Here is a 19,878-nt window from a genome sequence, read left to right on the forward strand (position 1 = left end):
CTCCCCAGCCCTAGCTGGAAGAAGCCTGTTCTTCATCTGAGTTCCCAATTATCTGATCTGTTGTTGCCTTACTTGGTGGCCTCTCTGGTGGCTGTTTCAGCACCCCCACACTAGGCACACACATGATTGTCACCCCCACAACCCACAGCGAGCCAGCCCCCGAAGGGTGGAATGTCCACAATGACCATAGATGAATCGAGCAAGCAAAGGTATCTGTGCCATCCCATGGGAGGAGAAAATGCCAGAAACAACAGTCCTGCCAGTCAGGCAGAGAGTCAGAGCCCAGCCTCCCAGTGTGGCAAGGCAGTGCTGGGTGCGGGCGGTTGCTCTTCCCAGCAACATGGTATCAAAACGTTACACTACCTTGTTGGCCAGTGCGTCTCCCGGTCCATCTTCGCTTTCCCAACACTTAGCTCTGACTGCTTGCAAATAGTATCTGAGAGGCAATCTAAAAGAGTCAAGCTGCATTATGGAGAGCCCCAGGAAGACTGCAGGGCACAGCTCATCTTGCAGAGAATGGCTCAAATGGCAAACGTTTGTTCCTTCACCTACTTGGGTGGGCCTCACCAAGGAAATAAGATCAAGAAAGTGGTGTTCGTCTTTAGCATTTATTTATAATTGGAAAAACCGTTGGTTGGTTTGTTTTTCTGAGCAAGCACAGACCACAAGCACGTCACAATCAATTGGCTATACATGAATATTTTTGTCATTCTCTTACAGCAGGAATGAAATAGCACCAAGAGAGGTGTGCGCTACACGTTACATAGACAATCTGTGGTATGCAACAAAACCCAGGCCACAAAATCATAATTAGACACTTCCTGTCTGCCTCAGAGAGGCAAAGCGATGTGGCCCGAATGGGAGCACAGACAGAGGACGGATTGCTGAGGGAAGCCAATACGCAGCTGTCGGGGCTGCTTTTGCAGGCAGGGAAACAGCAGGAAAGCTTCCGTCCCAGCTCCCCGGCCAGGGAAGGATGGGGAACCACAGAGTAATGTACAGAGATCAGTGGGACAAGCATTGGAAGCTTGGTCATCTTTAGGAAGGCAACACCCAAACACTGCTTGTGGAACCAAAATCAGTTTCATTCAGTATGTTTGGGATATAGAATGAGACTGGCTGAGTCTTTCTTGTAAACAGTAGAAATTAAAGGAAGTTTCTTGCCAGTGAAGTGACACATTCAAGAGTCGAAGTGAACTACAAACAGGCTTTTCTCAGTGGGTGTATTAAACAGAAGGGGCTACTGACAGGGTGGACTCTACAGGTCCTCTGAAGCCTCGGGTGGGCAGGGTAGGAAGTTGGTCCCTGGGGCAGTGACGGGCGTGAAAAGCCTATGGGACAATGATGGCAAACTGCGATTTGGGCAACACCAGCTTGACTTGGTCACAGGGATCAAGTCATGTCACTCTCTGGTTGTGTGGCTATGGAGAAACAGATTTATTTATACTGCCCACCACACCTAGCACAGGGCCTGGCACACAGGCTTCTAGTAAGTGAACACTAAACGCGTGATCCCCTGTGCACTGTAAACTCTGATTTACTTGATCTGCAGAAATAAATGATTATTCTATGGAGAAATCCAAACTGTGGCTACCATCAACATGTCTGACTAAGGCCAAATCTTGAGAGACTGAACGTGCATTGGCAAATCCTCTGGATACAATTAAGATCATGTTGATAGAACTTTCTGGTAAATGTTAAGATTAGCTGGCAAAGAGTTGGAATCAGTACCAAGATCCACTCCAGTCATTTCCCGATAGCATTCAAAACCCTGAGACTCACCAGCATTTTCCACCTTCTTTCACCTCCTTCCTCACAGATTCAAACCCTGAGACAGAAAGGAAGGTCGCAGTGGGCCCCACCAACGACTTCGTTTCTGGTATTCCGGTTCTGTGTTAATAATTATGGCTCACGTCACACATGCCGAATTAATTTGCAAAAGGCTTCTTGTTCAGCCCCAAGGCGACAACCAAAATGACAGTGAAGCAGGGACTTTGCTGCCTGAATGGTCAGAATAAGAGAGAGTTTGCTTATAAGGAAGAGGCTCCACTTCCTCCAAACCGGAAGGACTTAAAGGGATTTTTGAGGTGAGGAACTGTGAGACTCTCACTCTTCACCCCTTTCATTACAAAAGAAGAGCAAGCCTGAGCCGGGGCCTGACACCGGATGGCAGCCCCGCGTGTCAGAATGCCGGGGACGAGAAGGATTTTAAGGACAGGAGATATAAAGTGTGCTGAGCAATATACACGTCACATTGGCAAAGATTTTTTTTCTGGTAACTATTTTGCGTTCCCTCACAAGCACTGGGGTTTTTTTCCACAACAACTCCCTGACTAATTCCTACAACACAACTCTAGCACAGCTAAGGTGGCACTTGCCACCCTCAGGGCTTTGGCCACACACACACACACACGTGACACGGAATATACTGAGAGCTGCTTTTCTATATGAATGAGGTCAAAGCTGTTTGCTAATCAGTTAGCAGGGCAGTCTTCTAGTCTGCAGCTAAGTCACAGACATTCTCCCTGTCCTGAGGCCTGGCACCGCTGCCCTCTCTGAGGAGCAGACCAGGGCGGTTCAGGAAGGGAGGGTAAACATCGCCACGCTTGCCACTACGTCTACGCGCCCTTGGATCTCTCAGCAACGGAAAGTCACATTCCAAATGCACTATCCCTACACCTTGAACTTTCTTCCTCAGATACCTCCAACTAGTCGCTCTGCGAAACCAGCACTGAACGGGTGGTCGGCCGAGGGGAATCAGAGGAAAACAGCCTCCTCATTTTTGTGACCTTCCTATGACAGCTAGAATGCACCTAAAACACCTAACCTTTTATTACCAGCCCTGGCCTGGCTTTGGCTCAGTGCCATATCCATGACTTGGCATACAATTGAAGCCCACTGATAGGAAACCAAGCACAGGCGCACACGTCTCGTGGACGATTCTGTGAAAAGACTACTTCACAGACACAACTCCCTTTTAGCGGCATTAAGGCCAAGGTTGTTTCTTTCTTGTTGTTTTTATTTAACTCAAATTTTGTCAGTTGCTGAAGCCCAGGCTGAGCTTCTGTAGCACTTGACGATTCTCTGAATTTTGGAAAAGAACACGAGTATCTAAAGTTCAAAATCGACCAGTGACACAGATCTGGGGGACCTGGGAGGAGGACACCCTACAGACACTTCCAAGCACTGCCAGGAGATTCCTTTCACCTCTCCAACCTGCCCGCCTTACTGTTCAGCATGCAGTCGGAGTCACAGGGGAGGGCACAGCCAGTGGCAACGCGTCCTGGTGCTCCAGGGGCCTCGGCTGGCTGGACTCCCGGGCTACCCTCAGGAGGAGGCCTGCCACTCAGCCTTTGAAGCAGGATTCTTCCATCAAAAGAAGCCAAACCAAACAGCTCCGGGAACACTCAAGACCAAGGCAGATGAGAAGCCTCTAATTAATTTTGTGGCCTTTTTTTGTTGGTTGGTTGGTTTAAAAAAAAAAAAGGTGGGAGGGAGAGAGAGAGGAGAGTAAAAGGAAAGTGCAGGGAAATTTACTCTTTTGCCTCAGCCAGTTTATTGTTCATCTCTTTGCTTTGCTCCTTGTCGGCAGGCTTGGCGGCACCAGGGCCCTCCGCGCTCTTCTTCTTGGCGGCCTGGCCGGGCGCTGCCTGCTTGTCTTTGGCCTTCCTCGTGGGCTTATGGCTCGCTGAGGTCTTTTTTGGTTTGGAACTCTGAACACTAGGTTTCTCCACCTGCACCGAGACACAGACAGACCGAAAACACAGAAACACGAAAAGGGGGGGAGTGGGAGAGAATTTAGAGAGAAGGTGTGATTAATGAAGGAATAACGGTGATGACAGAGGTTGGCCCAGGTGGAGGACGGTATATAAGGGGTTTCCAGGGACATCAGGGCATTCGGCTTCTCCCATCTGAACTCCCTGTTCCACCACTTTGGCAGCACTCATTGGCCACGTGGGCTCCCTTGTCCTGCCAGCCTTCCCCCGACTACCCCAGGCGGTGGGCCATACCACGGTTGGGGAATATTTCAGCCCCTCCCTGTAGGATGTTACATCTCATCATGTTGGGACACAGGCATAGAATTTTGCTTTAGTCAATGAAATGTGAGCAGTGACTTGGGTCACCTTCAGGCAGAAGACGCGAGAGTCAGCCTGTGCTGCCCAGCGCTCTCTTTTCCTCTGCCACAGAGAGAGGCTGCTCCGCCATCCCAGATGAGGAGGCAACAAAAGGTAGAGCGGCAGCCGACCCACCATGGACATTAATAAGAAATAAACCTTTGTAAGATGCAGAAGTTCTGGTGGTGGGTCACTGCAGCACCCGCTGGCTTCCCTGTTTCTGTCTCCAGGTTGGCTCACTCATATGGAGAAGTGTCCTCACTGAGATGCTTCGGGCCCGGGCGTCTCTAGTCTCAGCTATGCCTCCCACTGCCAGCCCTCTGCTCCTCCTCTTTGCCTGGCTCCCCAACCATGTCCCCCAGAGCAGCTGTTCCAAGCTCACTCCACTCTCCCCAGCCTCCCTTCTCTAGCTCCGTTCCCCTCATCCAGAGAAGATGGCCTCGGCAGCTCTTTCTCAGGAAACTCTGGAGTCACTGAAAGGGACCCCTCAATAGGCCGCCCCCCTCACCCATCTCTAGATTTCCCTCATTTTCCCTCCTTCGTCCCTATGTCCTCTTTTGTCCAATGCCGACCCCATGCCCCGGGTCCCACCCCATCTCTGGATGGACAGAGCTGATGCTGGGCCTTGCAGGCTGGATCATTCGCTCACTGAGGTGCAGTGGTTTTCAGTCACTCCTGACCCGTGAGGAAGGGAACCAATCGTCCTGGTTTGCCTGGAACTGAGAGGTTTCCTGGAACACAGAACTTTCAGTGCTAAAATGGAAGAATCCCAGGCAAACTGGGTCGGTTAGTTACCTTACCCATAAACTGGTCCTGGGCCAAATAGGCAACTCCACTTGAGTGTAAGACTTTAGGACAAAAGCAGAGAAAAGGCTAATTAGGTTCCAGAGCTATTTACGTTCTCAGGCATTTTCTGCTATTATACAGAGGACAGCGGATATTTGTACAGTTCCATGGGGCCTGGCATCAGAGTATGCTAGGTTGCATGGCTTGTAGGATTCCTGCTTCACCAGCTATATCTCCAGCACGTTTCACCCGCTCAGGAACTCCTATGTAAGGTGGAGGAATGTTACATTAGGAAAATCCCTGAGTCCACTTTCATTATCTGTTCATTTTGGTAACTATTGCTGGGAACACATCTTACAACTGATGTGGCAGGTGCGTTGTGACAGACTGAGAAGGCATGGTGGATGGTGTTTAGCCTGAGAAGATGAGAGAGGGCAGGTGCTTTTCAGGGACTAGGGAGGGAAGAAAGTGTCCAGTGATTGGAGCTGAGGATGAGGTAGGGCAGGATCTGGCGGGAGGGGAGCCAAGCATGGGAACCTGCAATACTGGGCCAGTGCTTCCGGGGCCCAAACACAGCTCTGTTTTTATTTTATTTTGAGACAGAGTCTTGCTCTTGTCACCCAGGCTAGAGTGCAGTGGTGTGATCTCGGCTCACTGCAACCCCCACCTCCCAGGTTCAAGCAGTTCTCCTGCCTCAGCCTCCCAAGTAGCTGAGATTACAGGCATGTACCATCACACCTGGCTAATTTTTTGTATTTTTAGTAGAGGTGGGGTTTTCACCATGTTGGCCAGGCTGGTCTGGAACTCCTGACCTCAGGTGATCCACTCACCTCAGTCTCTCAAAGTGCTGGGATTACAGGCGTGAGCCACTGCTCCCAGCAAGCACAGCTATTTTAAGACAACAGGATTTAGGGCTCAGGTGAGATTTTCTACCACTGTTTATCTGGATTTCTCAAAATTGGAAGCTAGTTCCCTAGAAATCTGCCAGCCTTTAAACTGTCTTTATTTTAGGTGCTGTTCCTCTTTAATACTCCCTGTGAGTTTATCAAAGGTTCCCATTGAAGATGCCCCAGGTCTCAGTGTGCTTGAGAGGAAGCAGGGATTTTAAAGATGCCCATGGGGGCCTGGCCAGAGTTGACAGCAGTCCACCCCATGCTCTGCTGCAGTTAACTCTTATGGTCCAGGCTGTGCTGATGGATTTCCACAAGGTCTGTCTCACCTTTGGGGGTTCCTTGAAGGGTTCACTGTAAAGGCTGCGTATTCTTCTGCGATCAATGACCTTATTGTCAGCTGCTGTTGGCTTGTTGGCCTCTCCCTTGAACTGGGCACTGTAGCTGGTCTCATGAACCATCTTATCATCTGGGGGCTTGTACTGGGGTTTGGCCTTTATTGGTTTCACAGGCTTGATGTCCGTCCATGCCCTGAATTCATTCCTGTTAATCAAAGAAAGCATATGTGATATGGAACACCATCTGTCTGGAAGCAGTGCTCCTGACACAGGGCTGCAAACATAGCACGCTTTCCATCAGTGCTTGCAGCACTGAGAGTGGCTGGAGGGTTAGTTTCACTCTTTCGTAAGGAAGTGCGCAAGTTTCCCTTCTTGCAAAGTTGACCCAGGTTGGGTTGTGGCAATAGCAGCTGTGGCTTGGAGAAAGCTCAGGCTCTCAGCTCCACACAGTGTGACCACGAGCAGGTAATTCTAATCTTCAGGGCTCTTTTTCCCAACCTCATCAATGAGATGGAAAAAACCCAGCCCATTCAATCATTCATGAAGTCAAAAAATATTGAATGCCTGCTATGTGCAAAGCTAAAGAGTTGTGAAATTAAACGAGACAATCTATTAGGCACACTGTCTGATATATTGTGGCATATCAATGAATGCCAATTCCCTTCCCACCGTTTTTATAATGAACAACTTTTGTTGCCCAGATTCCTTGAGGATATTCCCCCATTTGAATTGCAGAGGGCTTGCTTCTAGGACTGCCAGAACGTTAACAATCTTAATCACTTTAGATGAACATCCTCGTGAAATATCTAAACATTTGCAGATCATACGTAAGCAACACAGACTGAACATAATTTGGAGATCACAGCTGCACCTTGTGTTGGGCTCTGTGTAGGAGCATCTTCCTGTGCTCTTGGCTGTTGGTCCTTAACCTAAATGATCCTCATCTGCTGCTTTTTTGAGTCAGTTTTCTTGTTCTCTGCAACCCCTCTCATGGTTTCTAATCAGCTGTTTATGACCTGGTATGGAGCTGGAGAGTAGACGGCTGACAGTGTTTAAAACAGAATTTAAAAATGTAGCTGCTACGGAGGCCGTGAGGGTCCATCCTGTTTGTTAAGTGCACGAGAGTCAATGCACGAGCTCTGTGGCTTCTGGGGTCTTTATCGGGTCTATTCTCCTTTGGGGGCACAAGAAGCTGCATCGTGGGAAAGGAGGAGTTAGGGCATGAATATCTGTGGAGTCAGGCTCTTCCAAGCCCCTCTTTCTCCCTCATGGATGACTCCCTCCTTCAGGGCTCAGTGAGGAGTGCCTTGAGCAAGGAGGCCGCAGGAGGCAGGAGAAAGAGCCTGGACTGCGATGGGGACAGTGGCTCTCGCGCTAGCACTGCCTTATGCTAGCAGGCCTTTCCCTGCGCTGAGCATACGTTTCCTCATTTGTAAAATGAAAGAATTAGGCCAAACAAGGTCCTTATAATGTCTTTCTAGCTCTGAGGCTGTCTCAGTTGATAAAGCTGATTTGGTAACTCTGGGCCACTTGCCAGTTATTTGACCTCCTGATCTGTATTTCTCTAAGGGAACTGGCTCGTATGTGAAGAGAGATCACTGGCTTTTAAGAGATGCTTCCCTGAGCTTCAGACTCTCCTTTCCAGTGCAGCCTGGGTCCCCGCCTAGGTGCCCCATTGTTGTGGTTCAAATGTTTGTCTCCTGTAAAGCTCATGTTGAAACTTCATCCCCAGTGTGGCAGTATTGAAAGGCGGGGCCTTTAAGAGGTGACTGGATAATGAGGGCTCTGCCCTCATGAATGAATTAATCAATTCCTGGATGGACGTATTAATAGGTAATTGATTAATGAGCTACTGTTGGAGTGGGACTGGTAGCTTTTATAAGAAGAGATAGAGACCAGAGCTGGCACACATGGCCCCCTTACCATGTGACGCCCTGTGCTGCCTCAGGGCTCTGCAGAATCCCCACCAACAAAAAGGCCCTCACCGGATATGTCTCCTTGGCCTTGGACATTCCTGCCTCTAGAACTGTGAGAAATACATTTTATTTCTTATAAATTACCACGTTTCCAATATTCTGTTATATGCAACAGAAAATGGAAAAAGACACTACCAACAACTCAGACTTAATGTCTCTAGACCTAAATCATCTTGTTTTCTCTGCCAAATTGTTTCCTCCTCTTAGATTCCCTCATCATTCATCTTCACTCATTCATTCATTCATTCATTCATTCACAAAATATGTACTTGGTGCTTATGGTCTGTCTAACAAGATGCTGGGTGCTATGGAACCCAAGCAAGTAGGAAAAGGCCCCGTGGGGACCTGCAGGCAGTATGGGTGGCTGGACTCACATTTGGTGGGGAAGGGCATAAGAGAATAGAGAGACCATGGAGGCCCTTGTCAGCCATGTTAAGGGCACAGTCTCCACTGTAACAAAGAGTTGCCAAATGACTTCTAGCCAAGGATGAGTGAGGCCAGGTTAGTTTTTGGAAAGAGAATGTTGGCAACAGTGTTAATGGTGGACAGAAGGAAGGGTGGAGGCAAGAGGCCAGGCAGGATACTGTGCAGTTAGGAAGAGGGGGAAGCAGGGGGCAGAGAAGAGGGTGCTGGGTCTAGAGGGAGAATGGGCAGGACTTAGAAACTCATGAGTGGTGGGAGGTAAGGTCGGGGACAGTGTGGGGAGACTCCAGGACTCTGGCTGGGGGGGTGGTAGTCCCTCACTGAGAGGTGGAAATTGGGAGGAAATGAAAATGGGCTTTGGGAAGAAGCTGAGGCCCTCCTGATTCTGTTCACAGCACCCCACCCACCCCAGCAACAAGGCTGTTCTTGGATCCCTTCCTAACCCCTCATCCTCACTTCTCCACCTCTTTAGGTTCAATCTCCTTTCTGACCTGACTTCTGAACCATTTCAGCCCTACACACAGGCCCAGGGCTAGCCCAGGGGACATTTGGGGCTGTCGCCACCATTACCTGCCAGAGGCCAGAGTCCCTCCCTCCTTCCCTCGATCCTTCAGAGCCAAAGCCTTGCCAGTTAGATGGGCTCCTGGTATTTGGGTCTGGGCCTCCCAGGACCAAATCAGTAACAACCTGGCTCCTGAACATAGGACGGCAGAAACTTGGGTTCTCTGTCACAGCCCTGCCTGCTTCCAGAACCAGCACTGAGATAGGTAGACATGATTCCTCAGCACTGTTTCTGGGTCACCTCTTGCAGGCCAGCCTCTGCCACCTCCACCTCCTGTATCTCTGCAGTGGCCCCTGTGCGCTGGGGAGTGTCCCACCTGTGAGCACTATCAATGGGACATGTCTCTGGGAAAGTTTGATAACCCCTGATCTTGAACAACTCTGGCACATCATCTTCACATGAGACCGGATCATGAGTTTCAGAATAGGTTCACTGTAGTTATGACAGATGGTTAGATTTAAGCCCAAATTCCATTTCTTAAAACCTTCTTTGTCAAGGTGTGAAAATGAGCCAAATAATAGAAAATGGAAAAAACAAGAAAAAATAAAAGAGAAAAGAACTTTCTTTGTACTCTCTGTAAAACCTTCTCCAATCACATGCAACAACTAATATTATGTCATAAAAAGAAAATTAGCTACCATTCGTTAGTTGCCTTTTATAAGCTGGAGGGTTTTGTTTTATTTTGTATATTCTTTATAGTTCTTATAACAACTTTGAGAACAGGTACTATTATGCCCTTTTTATAAGGGAGGTAACCAAGGCTCAGAGAGATAAAGTGGCTTGTATAACGCAATGCAACTAGCAAATTAGCAAATAGCAGAGTTGGGGGTCTGAGCTCAGGTCAGTCAAGCTCTGCAGGCCACAGCCTTCCCACTACACTTCGGCAATGTGCCAGAGCTGCAGTGTGCTCCGCCTGCCCTCCCTGGAGGTGCCTGTGCAGGGCCTGGCCTGCTGCCTGCAATGCTGTAGAGGAGTTACATGACACAGACCGGGCTAGATGACACCTGAGCTCCTCCAGCCCTGAGATGCTTGACTGAGAGCAATACGAGCCACACTCTTGCCCCGTCATGCCTATTGCCTCTTGACAGGAGTTCATGGCCCCCTGTTACATGGTCTCTCCTTCTTGTGCAACCATATTTTTTCTTGATCATTCATTCATTCATCCATCCATCCATCCATCCATCCATCCATCCGTCCATCCATCCATTCGTCCATTCATTTGGCAACTGCCAAATACTAGCCATGGTCATGGCAAGTGGCCTACAGGGATGTGTAAGCCATGGAATGGATGAGGTGTCTAGAGTTCAGGTATCTAGACCTGACCATGTGTGATTCTAAGAAAAGGCAGGATGGATCAAATGGGACAGGGCTCAGAGGGCAAGAAGGAAAGGAATGCTTAACTCTGATAGAGAGTGAGGACTGGGGAAAGGGGTACCGAGGGATGTCGACAGACAAGTGGATGAAGGGAATTCAGGCACCAGTCTGAGTCTGTATGGCAGGTTCAGAGAGCAGGTGAACTGATCAGGGCAGCTACTCAGGGTGCAGGGTGGGGTCTTGGAGGCTGTGCAAGGTGCCCAGACTGGATAGGAGGTAGGGCCAGGCGGCAGAGAGCCTGGATGCTATGTGTGGAAGCAAGCACTGTGTCTGGGAAGATGCTGAAAGTTTCTGAGCAAGGCAGCACTGTTTCTCCATTGATGGTGCTCTCCTCTTACCAGCTTGCCCTGATTCTAGCTATTCTTTAAGGCCCAGCTCAGGGTTCTTCTCTTCCAGGAACCTCTCCTGGGTTACTCAACCCAAAACTTCCTATCTCTCAGCTCCCGGCCCATTTACTTTGCTGGCCATCTTTGTGGTTACCAGGCAGTTTCATGCCATTCTTCAATTCATTCATTGTGCATTTTGTCTCTCTTAAGGGATAAGATAATATAACATGTATGACAGAATCCTACTCTTGAGTCCAGTCTCATTTGCATGCTGCAAAGGGATATCCTACGTCAGACTGCGGGTTAGGGTTGAGTGGGGCTAGGACTCCAATCCCTGTCTATCCCCCACACCCTAGGCTGCCACCCAGGGCCACACTCCATATCTTCTTTCCATTCTTCACAGGATTTAAGGGCTTAACATTCAGTGGGCAGCTAATGGAAGTAGCTATTGTTAGATTTATTTCTGGTCAGCAGATGCCACTCCTCCTGAGCCCTTCCTTCCCTGCCCTACATGGGGCAGACACTTGCTTCTCGGTGGCATGGGAATGCCTGCCTCCAAAGCTCACACCTGGGAGTGGATGTGTAACCCAAGCTTGTCTTGATGTCCTTTAAGCTCATGGCCACTTTGGCTCCTGGAAGTAATCACAAGAAAGCCCTTCCCTTCATCAGCCTGAGTGTACACCACAGTGAGGCTCTGGGCACATTGGGAGGGTCCCATAATCCATGCGTTTCTACCCTGACATCCCAGAGATGCTCCTTGTGCCACAGCTTTTCTAGTATTGTGAGGTAAGTCACAGGGACAGGGTGCTCTTCAACTGCATCACCAAAGGCCTGCTGTCCCAGCCACAACAGAGCCTCTGGTGGACCCTGTTATTGGAGCCTTGATGCATGACCTATCTCATACGCAACCCTCCAGGGGCAGAAGCAGGTCTGGGACTATGATATTCCCCAGTGGGTGGGTGAACGGCAAATGAGTGGGCTCAATCAATATATTCAGATCTGGGTTTAAATGACTCCTTGCGGGCTTATTTGTGCTGGCAAAATTTATGGAGAGAAGGCTGGGCCAGCCCTCAACCTCCTACTAAGGGATGGCAGAGCCAGGCCCAGTTTGAGCCATCTCATGGAGACTTAGTGTGCAAGATTTTTGGGGGCTGCTCCTCCAGAACCTTTGAACAGCTGTATGGTCATGTTCAGAGCAGCTGCCAAAGCAGGACTTTGGGATCTTGCTGATGAGGTGAAGTTTTCAGAGGAGTCAACAAACACTCTACCTTCAAATCCTCCTGTCTGATCTCTCTGTTCCTTCTCTGACCTGCATCTCTCTGTAGCATGCCCCATGCTATATTTTACCTCATGCTACCTGTGTAGATGACTTTCTTCCCTCCCAGGCTGTGCCATCCTTGAGAGTAAAGACTTTCCTTTTGCATCCATCTAATTATCATCATATCTAGGACAGGGATGTGGAATGCAGCTCCCACCTCCCTGGGGCTGCTCCAGCCAGGGAGGGGGTGTAAAGTTGCTATGCAAGCATCTCATGGCATCCACATGCCGTCCTACAATATGCCCACAAGTTCTTTGATACTTTTACCTTACATAGAGCTTAATTCCCTCCTCTTCAGTGTGCTTGGACTTGGGGACTCACTTCTAACAAACAGAAGATGGTGGGAGTGGTGGGGCATAACGTCTGAGAGTGGATCATTAAAGGCATTGTGGCCTCCTCCTTGTGCTCTCTCAGGGGGCAGCAAGCTGCCATGTCATGAGGACATTCAAGTAGCCCTGTGGAGAGGCCAGTGTCAGGAGGAACTGAGGCTTCCCACTAAAAGCCATGGAAGTAAGAAATCTTAGAAGTGGATCCAAGACCCAGACAACCCTTCACATGACTTCCTGGGAGACCCTGAGCTAGAATCCAGCTAAGCCATTCCTGGATTACTGACCCTCAGAAACTTTATGAGATAAAAAATATTTATCGCTTTATGTGGCTAAATTTTGGAGTCATTTGTTACAAGCAATAAATTCTAATATAAACCCCAATCAGAAAATTTTCTCTTCTCATTGAAAAGGGTTTAAAACACTTGTGTCGTCTCAGCAAGGCAGAAAATACTGGTGCAAGCAGAGCACAGAAGTTCAAGTTTCCAGCAGAGCGGCAGCATTAGCTTCATGGAGAGAAGTCATGCTCTGTCCTAAGAAACAGGGTGAATGGTCTGCAGCCTTCTTTAAATGGTAGCAAAGCCTCCAATGCAGCAAAGCTGGTAAAAATGCACCTGCCTTGGATCCAGGTCATAAGCAGAAAAAAGAAAAGGCCAGCACAGAAAAAATGATGTCTCAGAGCACACAGCATATGCAAGGCTCTCAGAAGTGCAGACAGAGGTTAACAGGGTGAGAGGAAGCACGGACCCTGGGTTAGACGATGATAATGATGATGAGTTACTAGAAAGAGAACTGGCTCTGGGATGAGATACATCCATCCTAGCGCTAACCCAGGGGTCAGGTCGTGCCTGCTCTGAACATCGGTGAACTCATTTGTAAAGGGTTTACACACTGCCTACTAATAGGATTGATGTGGGGGTTAAATAAGAAAGAATGCAAACCAGTTCTTTAGTTGAAGAGGACCTGGATATTTGCATCAGAATTACAAATCCTATGGTAGATAAGTGCATAATAAATGTATTTGGCTTTCATTACAGAGTCGTTTAGTCAAGAAAAAGTATTGCATTTCTTCTGTGCTCCAGGCATGAAGCTAGAAATGCAGTGTGGACCGATAGATGTCTTCCCTCCATGGACCTTGTTGCCAGGTGGGGAGAGATCAACAATTACACAGATAACCAAATAGCCATGATAGCTATTTTTAGATTTCTGAACGATGCAGTCAATGTTCTGGTGCCCGAAGTGGGCAAAATTTGGGCAGCAGCTTCCAGCGCCAGGCTTATTTCTGAGCACATTTCAAGTTAGACTTGAACAAAGTTCCATTCAATGAATGCCTGATTAATTGAATCGCCAATAGTGAGTGCCCACTACAAACAGATGTTCCCTTTTTAAGGCCTTGTTCCACTTAAGCACAGTTGCCCACAGTCATTCTAGAGGAGATACTGAAAGAGCAATTATAGAGGCAGAGCCTGCAGACAGCCTGTCACTGATGGGGCCAGGCCCCACAAGAGGGAGGGAGGGAGGGAGGAAGGGAGGCAACAGGAGTGTGCAGGAAGGGTTTGGCCCTGGAAAGTGTCGTAAAAGAGCAGAGGGGAAGCTGTGCTTTGGTTGCTAATTTGTAAAACGCTGACATTTCCAGGAAACAAGGAAATATAAGTATGTAAGGAACAAGTTTTACTGCTGTGAAGAACATCTGCATGTATTAGTTGGTACAAATCACTTCTTAATAAAAGTAGCGACTTAGAATAATGGATTACTGCCAACTATGGTCATACAAAAATTCCATTTCTCTGTTTATAAGGGAAGAGGAACTTATTTATTATGTATCTAAGTATTTATTATTTATTATGTGTCTAAATCCTGGAAAAATAAAATTCTTTCCCCATCTCCTTCATAAAATTTTTTTTGACATTCCTCAACTGCTTTACGAAGGAAGAAGAGGGTGCTTTCAAGTCTTTTTTTTTTTTTTTTTTTTTTTTTGTTTTGGGAAGGGGTTTTCTTTTTTTCCCAGGCGGAGGTGGAAGTGGGCCGACATGGCGCCCCGCAACCCCCGCCTCCTAGGTTCAGGCAATTCTCCTGCCTCAGCCTCCTGAGTAGCTGGGATTACAGGCACTCACCACCATGCCCAGCTAATTTTTTGTATTTTTAGTAGAGACGGGGTTTCACCATGTTGACCAGGATGGTCTCGATCTCTTGACCTCGTGATCCACCCGCCTCGGCCTCCCAAAGTGCTGGGATTACAGGCTTGAGCCACCGCGCCCGGCTGCTTTCAAGTCTTAAGGGTCTAAAATCTTCCTACAGATTTTTGTAGGCGATTTATGTCGTCATGGAAACATGACAAGTCTCTGTTCGAAAATCTTGTCTCCATTTGTTACTGTGAAGGGTTCCTGAAGAAGGGAAGCCGCCTCCTTTGCGTACTCTCATGGAGGCAGTCGCTGAATGCTGTCACTTGCCAAGCTATTGTCAGGAGGTGGTTAAAGGAAGTAGGATCCGTTACTTAAAAAGAAAGAACAACCTTGGGCCTAGAGAGTTGCAAGCGGCGTAGAGAGCTTCTGTCTCCTTTCAGAAGGTGGTTGAAGATTGCTTTCTCCTGGCCAGAAATGACTGGGCATATGCCTGTGTGTACATGCTCGCATGCAGCTCCCAGTTCCTTTTGTGTGAAAGGAAGAAGAAAGTATTGCATAGAAAATGCCAGTATTCTAAATATTTAGGATCATTTTTCTCATCCATTAATATCCAGTAAGTGCATGTACACCGTGGATGACGATTTTAGAAAATGAGGAAAGCACATAGTCAGACAAAAAATGGTCAAGTACATAAAGAAAAGTTTGAAGCTAATCTGAGTAGATAATTAATAGAAAAGAATGCTCCATCTCTCTTAATAGAAAGATTTGTATGGGTGACATCTGGCAATGATAGATGTTGAGGTTTGGGCCCCCACACTAGGTAAATAGCTCGTTCTGCATGTAGCTGCCATCTAAGTCTAGCTGTGGGTGGCCTGCAGCTTAGACGCCCTTGGGCATCTGGGAAACAGTGTCTCATTCAAAGAAAGTCCACAAGCACAGTGTGTATAAAACTGTGAGGATGGATAGTTAAAATTTAAAACTGCTCAAACTAGGCTGGCTGCGGTGGCTCATGCCTATAATCCAAGCACTTTGGGAGGCTGAGGCGGGTGGATCTCTTGAGGCCAGGAATTCGAGACCAGCCTGACTAATGTGGTAAAACCCTCTCTCTACTAAAATGCAAAAATTAGCCGGGTGTGGTGGTGCATGCCTGTAATCCCAGCTAATCAGGAGGCTGAGACAGAAAAATAGCTTGAACACAGGAGGTGGAGGTTGCGGTGAGCCGAGATTGCGCCACTGCAGTGCAGCCTGGGCAAAAGAGGAAAACTCTGTCTCGAAATAAATAAATAAATAAATAAACCCCCAAAACTCAAACTGATTCTACACAAATTAATTTTAATTGCAGTATTTACCAGAAACTGTAGGAAGAAAACTGGTGCAAAATGAAAAAACCCACAGTTGACAGAGGTGGAGGATAAGAGTCGGGAAATGTGGAGATTAAGACAAGTACACTTACAAGTATACCTCAAGCAGAAAAACGAAGATAGATGAGAAGTTAGATGGTTGTAAGAAAACAATTTCCTTGTAATCATTTCCCCATCACTGTCAGGGTTTATCAGTCCGAGGAATGCTGGTGTGGTTGTGCCACAAGGCCATAGAGTTATCAGTCGAGATTGAGAAGTCTACACTCTTTTAGTGAGCTGGGTCCCCAACGATCTGTGTCCATCCCTGCAGAAAGATGATTCCCTAGACTGGAAATGGAAACATTGAAGGGAGATAAGCCCTGAAAGGTGGGAGGGAACCCTGCTCCTTCAGGGGTAAACCTAGAGTGCTGAGAGTATACTCTGTAAAAACTGCCAAGGACAGAGTACACATCTAGTGAAGCACTCAATCGACCTAAGTTTTGTCTTTTTTTGTGTGTGTGAAAAAAGTACGCCGGGCACGGTGGCTCATGCCTATAATCCCAGCACTTTGCAAGGCCGAGGTAGGAGGATCGCTTGAGGTCAGGAGTTTGAGACCAGCCTGACCAACATGGTGAAACCCTGTCTCTACTAAAAATACAAAAATTAGGCAGGTGTGGTGGCGGGCGCCTGTAATCCCTGGTACTTGGGAGGCTGAGGCAGGAGAGTTGCTTGAAGCTGGGAGGTAGAGGTTGCAGTGAGCTGAGATGGCACTACTACACTCCAGCCTGGGTGACAGAGTGAGACTATCTCAGAAAACAAAATAATAATGGACTCTAATTCCTGAGTGCAGGGGGAATCCCTCTCACCTGCTTCCTTAGATGACTCTGGAAGCTTCCCCACACCACCAGGCACTGAGACAAAGCTCCCTGACAGCCGAGACCGGCAGACCTCCATCTGGTCCCTGCCCTGGCCAGAGGCCCCTCTACATCGACCTCCTGTCGATGCCATGGTGGAGCCGACAGGTGACCTGGGAGTCCTGTGCTTCCTGATCCAATGGTGCCAAACCCTTCATCTTCCCCAGAAGCACAGCATACCCCTGGGACCCCTCGGCAACTGCCCGTTCCATGAAGCTTCTCTGTTTCTGAGGCCTCCCTGACCACAGCTCTGACTCCTGCCCCACATGGGACTAACCCAGCTGAGGGGGAAGGGGCAGGAGAAAAGATACAGAAATGCAGGAGGGGAGGCTGCTCCAGCAAAGACTTCAGGGCTTTTGGGGATCCAGGCCTGGGGCCAAGAAGGAAAGTGTGTGTGAATGCATGTGTGAGGAGTGTGTGTGAGCACGTCTGTGAGTGAGGCATGCATGTTAGTGTGTGTCTTTCCTAGGACCCACCATACCCTGTGTATATATGCATGTTTTTGTAAAAAATAAAAAAATAAATTAAAAAAGTCTGAATAAATGTTTTATTTGCTTTAAAAAATTGACTTCAGAAGAAATAGAAAATCTGAATAAACCTCTATAAGGTACAGACATTGAATTCATAGTTTTAAATCTTTTTAAAAAAAATCTGTACATATCTTTTAAAATATTTATTTACATATTTAACTTTTAAGTTCAGGGGTACATGTACAGGTTTGTTACATAGGTAAACTTTTGTCAGGGGGGTTTGTTGTACAGATTAGCTCATCACCTAGATGTTAAGTCTAGTACCCAGTTACTTTTCCTGATCCTCTCCCTATTCCCACCTTCCACCTTCTGATAGGCCCCAGTGTGTGTCTATCAGACACTGTTCCATGTGTTCATGTGTTCTCAAAATTTAGCTTCCACTTATAAGTGAGAACGTGCAGTATTTGGTTTTCTGTTCCTACATTAGTTTGCTAAGGATAATGGCCTCCCGCTCCATCCATGCCCCTGCAAAGGACATAAAAAAAGAAATATGTACCACGTTTCCTTTATCCAGTCTATCACTGATGGGCATTTAGGTTGGTTCCATGTCTTTGATATTGTGAATAGTGCTGCAGTGAGCATGTACGTGCGTGTGTCTTTATAAATAACAGAACAGTTTACATTCCTTTGGGTATATACCGAGTAATGGGATTGCTTGGTTGAATGGTATTTCTGTCTTTAGGTCTTTGAGGAATTGTCTTCCACAATGGTTGAACTAATTCACATTCACACCAACAGTGTATAAGCATTCCTTTTTCTCCACAACGTTGCCAGCATCGGCTGTTTTTTGACTTTTTAATAATTGCCATTCTGACTGTCATGAGATGGTATCTCATTGTGGTTTTGATTTGCATTTCTCTAACTAATTTAAAATCTTTACACAAAGAAAGTCTGACCCCAATGACTTCACTGGTGAATTCTATCGAACATTAAGGAAAAAATAAATACCAATTCTAACAACTTCTTTTTTAAGAGAAAAAGAGGCTGGGCACAGTGGCTCAAGCATGTAATCCCAGCACTTTGGGAGGCCAAGGTGGGTGGATCACTTGAGCCCAGGAGTTTGAGACCAGCCTCACCAACATGATGAAATCCTATCTCTGAAAATATATATATAAATTAGCTGGGTGTGGTGGTGCATGCCTGTAGCCCCAGCTACTTGGGAGGCTGAAGTGGGAGGATGGCTTGAACCCAGGAAGTGGAGGTTGCGGTGAACGGAGATGGTGCCACTGCACTCCAGGCTGTGTGACAGAGCAATACCCTGACTCAAGAGAGAGAGAGGAAGAAAATAGAGGAAAAGAAAATGCTTCCCAACTCATTTTAAGAGGACAGCATTTCCTTGACACCCTGATACCAAGTCAGTCAAAGACATCACAAGAAAAAAAAATCTACAGGCCAATATTCCTCATGAATACAGATGTGAAAACTCCTAACAAAATATTAGCAAATCAAATCCAGCAACATAAAAAGATTTAAACACCATGACCAGGTAAAGTTCATCCCAAGAGTACAAGGTCAGTTTAACATTCCAAATCAATTAGGATAATATATCATATATTAACAGAATAAACAACAGAAACCATATGATATCTCAAAATGCATAGAAAAAGCATGTGACAAAATCTAACACCCTTCCATTATAAAAAGAAACCTTGCTGGGCATGGTGGCTCACTCTTGTAATTCCAACATGTTGGAAGACCAAGGCAAACAGATCACTTGAGGCCAGGAGTTCAAGACCAACCTGGCCAACATGATGAAACCCTGTCTTTACTTAAAAAAAAAAAAAGAAAAGAAAAGAAAGAAAAAAATTTTAATCTAGAGGGGAACTTCTTCAACTTACCAGAGGATATCTACAAAAACCCTACAACTAACATAATACTCAATGGTGAAAGACCAAATGCTTTCCCCCTAAGATCAGGAACAAAGCAAGGATGTCCACTCTCAACACTTCTATTCAACATTGTATTGAAGGTCATAGTTAATATAACAAAATAAGCAAGAAATTAAAGGCATACAGATTAGAAAAGAAGATACCAAACTGCCATTATTTGCATATAACATAATCTTGCATTTAGAAAATATTCAGGTATTGGCCGGGTAATCCCAGCACTTTGGGAGGCCAAGGTGAGTGGATCATTTGAAGTCAGGAGTTCAAGACCAGCCTGACCAACATGGTGAAACCCTGTCTCTACTAAAAATACAAAAATTAGCCAGGTGTTGTGGCAGACACCTGTAATCCTGGCTACTCAGGAGGCTAAGGCAGGAGAATCACTTGAACCTGGGAGGTGGAGGTTACAGTGATCCGAGATCAGGCCACTGCACTCCAGCCTGCGTGACACAGTAAGACTCCATCTCAAAACAACAATGACAACAGCAACAACAACAACTCAAGAATCTAAACAAAAGCTACTAGAAAAAAATGAATGAGTTTAGCAAGATTGCTGGATGCTAGATCAATACACAAAAATTAATTTGTATGTCTATATACTAGTAATAGACAATGGGAAAATAAAATTTAAAAAGTTCATTCACAATATCA

General features: G+C 46.9%; 1 protein-coding gene across 2 annotated transcripts in view; it reads right to left on the reverse strand.

Moving 5' to 3' along the window:
* MAP6 (microtubule associated protein 6) overlaps positions 1-19,878 on the reverse strand; it is an 84,313-nt gene that overhangs the window by 15,227 nt on the left and 49,208 nt on the right. For both annotated transcript variants that reach the window (XM_032259102.1, XM_032259101.1), the window contains exons 2-3: positions 6,121-6,334; positions 3,538-3,734 (exon numbers count right to left, since the gene is read on the reverse strand). In XM_032259102.1, coding sequence (XP_032114993.1) covers positions 3,538-3,734; positions 6,121-6,334 — 411 coding nt within the window. The remainder of the gene's footprint in view (positions 1-3,537; positions 3,735-6,120; positions 6,335-19,878) is intronic.

This window comes from Sapajus apella, unplaced genomic scaffold (assembly GCF_009761245.1).
Source record: "Sapajus apella isolate SASKATOON/1434 unplaced genomic scaffold, GSC_monkey_1.0 scaffold106, whole genome shotgun sequence".
NCBI lineage: Eukaryota > Metazoa > Chordata > Mammalia > Primates > Cebidae > Sapajus > Sapajus apella.